Source organism: Euwallacea fornicatus, chromosome 21, assembly GCF_040115645.1.
Source record: "Euwallacea fornicatus isolate EFF26 chromosome 21, ASM4011564v1, whole genome shotgun sequence".
In the NCBI taxonomy this organism is placed as follows: Eukaryota; Metazoa; Arthropoda; class Insecta; order Coleoptera; family Curculionidae; genus Euwallacea; species Euwallacea fornicatus.
The window spans coordinates 606,168-611,803 of NC_089561.1; the positions used below are offsets into that span (position 1 = coordinate 606,168).

The 5,636-nt window shown below is 42.5% G+C and overlaps 1 protein-coding gene across 3 annotated transcripts; it reads right to left on the reverse strand.

The window, feature by feature from the left end:
- Positions 1-681: 681 nt before the first annotated feature.
- On the reverse strand, positions 682-4,056 carry LOC136345694 (uncharacterized). Of its 3 annotated transcripts, none has more exons than XM_066294228.1 (6): positions 3,430-4,056; positions 3,050-3,374; positions 2,696-2,996; positions 2,348-2,642; positions 1,974-2,303; positions 682-1,919 (listed from the first exon to the last, which is right to left on the reverse strand). In XM_066294228.1, the coding sequence occupies exons 1-6, from the start codon at positions 3,836-3,838 to the stop codon at positions 1,831-1,833; spliced, it is 1,749 nt and encodes a 582-aa protein (XP_066150325.1). In that variant the 5' UTR covers positions 3,839-4,056; the 3' UTR covers positions 682-1,830. The 3 variants fall into 3 exon arrangements, with proteins under 3 accessions (XP_066150325.1, XP_066150324.1, XP_066150323.1); XM_066294227.1 differs by having other exon boundaries at positions 682-1,922; XM_066294226.1 differs by having other exon boundaries at positions 682-2,303.
- Between the last annotated feature and the right edge of the window lie 1,580 nt (positions 4,057-5,636).

Here is a 5,636-nt window from a genome sequence, read left to right on the forward strand (position 1 = left end):
TACTGATTTATTTATATGGGGTAAATCCCATATTATACTCTGGACACAGCCCTATCCTGCAGTATGGCAAGTCCAACACTCCTATGACAAGTTCCATGGATGAGCAAAGCCCCATACTATAACACGGACAAACTCTCGTACCGTAGTGTGCGATTTATGTCAAGTCGTAGCATGGGATAAGGTACCATTGTATGGTATTATTCTACAGTATGTACTGTAGCATGTATGCTATAGTGTTCTGTCTTCTGTGCGTTACGGTAGATAGAAAAGATAGCATCAAGCAGGTTGTTGGTCTGTGAATTTTTCTTTTAATATTTATACTTTACTTATGTATGGTAAAAATGCGTGATTTATTCAATTATTCTGTAATTTTTATTTGCTTTTTACAAGGAAAGTTAAAATAAATAAATAAATGTTTTTCTATGTTGAACTGATTTTATCATAGCAAGAGGCGCTTCATATCCTCCCCCTTTCCAAGCGTAGAGGTCATAATCAGGTATAATCGTGAGGTATCACTCGACACACCTCCCTATTAAAAATTTTCGGGGTAACCCTTACCCGCGGTTCAGGGGTTGAAATTGAAGAGTTGAAAGTGCAATTAAAAAAATTGTCTCCTTCGAATCGAAAGCGGATTGGTTCGAGCGATTTCACACGTTTTCCCTTTAAGTACTGAAAATTGAGGCGCAAAACTTTCGCTGGGCCACCCTGTATGAGCGCAGACCTAACAATTTTGGTAAAAGTAGATTACATGCGAGGAGGCCGCTTTCTCCTGCGGCAGCTACCCATATTTAATTGAAAGACGAAATGTAATTAGCACTGTAATTTAAAAAATTCCATACACTCGGAAAATCATATCATTCATAACGTTATGTTACTTATGATTATTTAATTGTTCGGCTTTCTTTTTAGACGCTCTTACATCGAGTGACTTCACACATCTGCACAATGGCGGAACTGAAACTCAGTGGAACGTAACTCAAAATCCTCCCGAGTCAAAAACACCCTGAAAGCTGCTAAAAAGAAAACTCACATCGCCAGTCGTGAAACCGTCCTGGCGCACAGTCCTCAGCACCGAGGACGAAGCCCTTTCCGCCGAGAGGGTTCCCTAAACTCGCCCTGTAGGCGGGGTCTTGAAGATACAAAGGGCCGATGTAAAACTGCTGATTAATCCAAATCGCCTTCGCATTGAGCCCTGCCAGTCCGACACGCATATAATGTACCGTATCTGCCAGAGGGCGATAGAGCGCCGAGAGAGGGGAGCTAATTACCTCAATTGGGAGGGCAGGACTGCGCTGCGTGGAGGGGTTAGTGCCCGTAAAAGGACGGAGTTTAGAGACCTTTAAACGGGGGTTCGTACGTTTTCTTTGAAGAGGAAGAGTTGAAAGCGAACTTTGATGTCCGTCCAAGTCCGAGTAAATACCTTTAAAGCTTCGGGAAAGGCCTGATTGTAGCACATGCATGAGAGGCCCCATTTCAATTTTTATCGGAGACCTGCACACATTGCAAACATCCGAATAACGATATAGCAATTTGTCAAATTATAGTGCAATTTATTTATAAACAATATGGTTTTCTCTGGTACTGAATCCGGTGGGTGTTCCATGTGGTTTACTTCTTCGCATGGGCGAATCTCTAATTTGCGACCACTGGTTGTGGTCTTTTAATACAATAATGTGTGTTTTCCGTATGTAGCACAGCTAAAGCATGTATTTGGAATAATAAACATAAAGTAGTTTCAATCGCAAAAAAGAGCCAGCATCAAACACCCAATATCAATATCTATGGGCGGAAGTCGATTTTCTCGCTTGTTTTTCTGGAAAAATCCTCTGATTAAGGACTGCTGCGCCCAACATTCTCCCAACTAGCGCTGGCCCTCTTTCTCTGCGACTCCCGGCTCCACGGTCTCACAGCTGCCATCCCTGCTAAGAACCTCCGTTCCGCCTTCCTTTCCGAAGCAACATTACGAACTTTACCATTAACGATTCTATCTTCCGGCTCCTCTAGAATCCTCTTGAGGCTGGGAATTTGAGGCATGCTCTTGCAACAAGCCCAATCCCCCAGCAGATACTCCCTGGCACTTCTCAAGGAAACGCACGATTTTGTGGCTGCAGAACTCCGCCTCGTCGCTTGAGGCAGACTCACCGCGTTGAAGAATTCAGAATCCGCGGATCTGAGAAATTCGATCGAGTCCTTTCTGGTTGCGCCCTCGACTGGGATTATCTGGGAGGCGTACAAGCACTCGGTTGAGAGTTTGATGCTGATTAGGTCCGATTTCGTGCACCCCGCTTTCCTGAAGTTTGGACCTACAAGGGATGCTGAATAAGCCTCGATCGCCGAGTATTTTTACCTATAGCGAAGTTGCTTGCGGGTGCTCTCGCCGGTTGAAAGAACACTTTTCCCATCACAAAATCCATTTTCAAGGTGAACTCTTTGGGGCATCGCTTGATGCGCCCCAAAGCCTCAGCTGAGATGATGGATAAATGGGAGGCGTGCTGGTTGAGAGTTTTCTGAAGCTCGGGAATTCTTATAGCGATATCCAATCCCTCTTCATCATCATCCTCATCGTCAGTTTCAGGAGGGTCATCAAAGGAGGGGATAAACATCCCGTCCACCGAGTCCACTACTTTCGCATCATCTCGGCTCTACGGGAAGGACTCGTTGAAATCATTGAAATTGATTTGAGAGCTGAACAAACCGCGTCTTCCTCAGACTCAGTTTGAGCTTCAGAATTGCAACTTTTCCTCTTTTTAATCGTAGCTTTGCTGGGCAGGAACTTGATGTATATCTTGTTGATGTCCTTGGTCTGTTTGGTTCTGAGATCAGGATTTAGGGGATCTTTGGGGATCAGTGGCTCTGAGGACGCTCGGTTTTCGATCGTTTTAAGCTCGTTCGCGATTTTCTTCAAGTTAACCACATGCTTGCACAAATCTTCCACCACAGAGGCTTGGGCTTCAGGGTTGGAGATTTCTGAGAGGTCTGAAGTCTCTTCTGCCAGTCTTGAAACAGAAATATTTAATTCTGGTCGATCATGGGTAACAGATTCGCAGACTTAGAGACGTATTTTGCGAAGTCGCTAGTGAGCTTTTTGTAGCGACGGAGCCTCCTCGCTTCCTCCTTCAACAAATGTAAATCATGCTCCTCTTCGGACTCCGGTTTACTTGGAAGACCATTGGAAGAATGTTGCATGAGGTTTGTCGGTATCGTTGGAGACTCACTGAAGCAAATGCTACTCACAGCTCCACCCTCCTCGATTGGAGGAGGTCCGTGCGAGGATTTTGTCGGAGAAGTAATTCTCGCGCTCCTAAAATTACTGGAAAACTTCGAAATGAGACTGGACCTAAATTTATGCACAACTTCATCCTTCTCCCCTCTCTCTATAAATCAGAGATTTCTGTGTCATTCGCCATTTTGTTAAGCAGCAATTCAAACCTTTATCATCGTTTTCATTTCCCGACTGAATAAAGGATGTCATTACAGGAACGGCACCTCCCGCTAGCCCTGGAAGTTCGCACTCGCACTCAATGTGCACCCTGTTCTTGGAAGAATCATCCCCCATTATCTCCCTTTCGCACTCACGAGGGCTGCTCCAAGTGGGCAGTTGCAAGATTTTGCTTCTCTTCTCTGTAGAGCCCCCTCTGTCTGATACGTTATCAAGTCCTTGATATTCTCCCCATTTTGTAGCTTCTTCGTCAGTTTGGACGTTTTCTTGTCTGGAGCTTCTGGAGAGGCGTCGGAACCCCACATCTATTGTCCAATTGTGCAAGATATCCTCAGTTTCTTGCAGAACTTCGGCCTCGCTCTTGCTAGCTTTAGTCTCATCCCTGCTGGGACTTGACATTTTTTGCTTTCAACGGGAAATTTGCGAAAACTTTACAGGTGAGTTTCAGTCAGACTCATGACACCAGCGTCGCGTGTCACGCTGTCGCAAAACCCAGGAAACCCCCAAAGAGACGCCTGTCTAACGAGAATGGAAATGCCATATAGTTCCACCGCTCCTCCCCCCCGGCCAAAACTACCAACACTAAGAGGTGCAAAGTGTGTACCCATTTCTTCTACCAGCCTTCGTATCTTCGACTGTGGTTACTTCGGACAAGAAATTCTGCACGGTGCTCTCTATCGAAACTTCCAGTGACAATCCTAAATTCTGCAGCCTCCTCCGGTGCTGCCCTTATCATGATATTGAGGAACACAGCGTCGAAATGAAAAACCTGCCCAGGAAAACAGAACTGCAACGGGGGGTGCCCCAAACGAAGTTGTCCGAGCAGACGTTGACCGAGATCACCCTCGCAGATGACGATGGGAAATATGAGATATGCAACGATTTACTGCTTAAAATCAGGGGAGGAAAGAATGCTATGTGGGTCGATGATTGCACTCAGACCGACTTAACGGTAAGGCCGTACTTATTGGCCAAGCCCAAAGTAGCTAAAGTATATTGTTCTATTGTCGTTTAAGTAGTGATCGTTTCCAGGTATGTAAGTCCGATATGTGAGGTCATTCTGTGAGGTCAAATAAAAAAGTTATTGATTTATAATAGTTTTGTAACGATCTATGGTATTTGCAGACGCATGCGTCCTTTACAGTCAAATGGGTTTCTCCCACAACGTAACGTTACGAAGATTTGAACTAACGCAAAATGAGTTTGTTTGAAATAAATTCCTCGGGAATATCTGGATATTTAGTTTTTTCTCGTGGTTTAAGTTAAAGCAAAATATACAGGGTGTTAATGAAGTGCACGTACTCATTTCAAGAAATGAATCTTTAACTGATTTCATCATAAAACGTTTATATGAACGTAGATTCGCACCGTCTTTGTTTAAGGAGTAGAGGGTGTTGAAATTTCATTTTTAATTCGTTTTTTTTTTAATACTTTCGGACTAAGATGTAATTATCGGACAAAATTCAGTATACGGGGCTTTTTTATGACGCAAAATCCAAATTTTAGCTTAATTTTTTTATTACCGACAGAGGGAGTCACATACGAAATTCCTTCGCATTTTAATTGACCCTAATTTTTTCCCCTACACTGTATGCCACTTTTGTATTAAAAGTCTTATTATACACTTTCTTCTATTTAAAAAAAAAGTACTCTTGGAAAATGTCTGTAGAAGTAACCGTTTTGAAAGTAAACGGATTTTCATTTTAACATAACTCGGACAAAATTGATTTAACAACAATTATTGGAGTTATCAAAATTAATTTAACATTATAATAGATGTTGAAAATAGCTACCTCCGACTTCTATACGTTTATTATATATTATTTTCTGTACATTTACAATTTTATCCGATTTTTACGTGTCTGTCCGAAAATACTTAAAAAACTATCAATATAAAAATAAAATTTTGACATTCCGTAATTCTTTAGTCGAGGCGTTGCGGACCCACATTCATAGGAACTTTTTGTGATCAAGCAGTTAAAAACTCATCCCTTGAAATAACTACATGTATTTAACTAACACTTTGTATAAAACTTACAAAGCGGTTTAATTGTTATCAAATAAGCTTTTTTACACCGCACTAGTGTGTGGCACTACTATGGCCATTGCCAATATTTACATATTAAACAAACTAGTATGGCAACCCTGCTTATCCTGCGTAGCTTCTGACGTTTGACAATGACGTGTTAACAATTAA

Bases quoted from the DNA above. Each gene is read 5' to 3' on its own strand.
- LOC136345694 (XM_066294226.1), bottom strand. From the start codon at position 3,838: ATGTCAAGTCCCAGCAGGGATGAGACTAAAGCTAGCAAGAGCGAGGCC. The intron at 3,375-3,429 runs GTTTGAATTGCT...TCTGATTTATAG, and splicing joins AAATGAAAACGATGATAAAG to AGAGAGGGGAGAAGGATGAA. The intron at 2,997-3,049 runs GTCTGCGAATCT...TTCTGTTTCAAG, and splicing joins TTCGCAAAATACGTCTCTAA to ACTGGCAGAAGAGACTTCAG.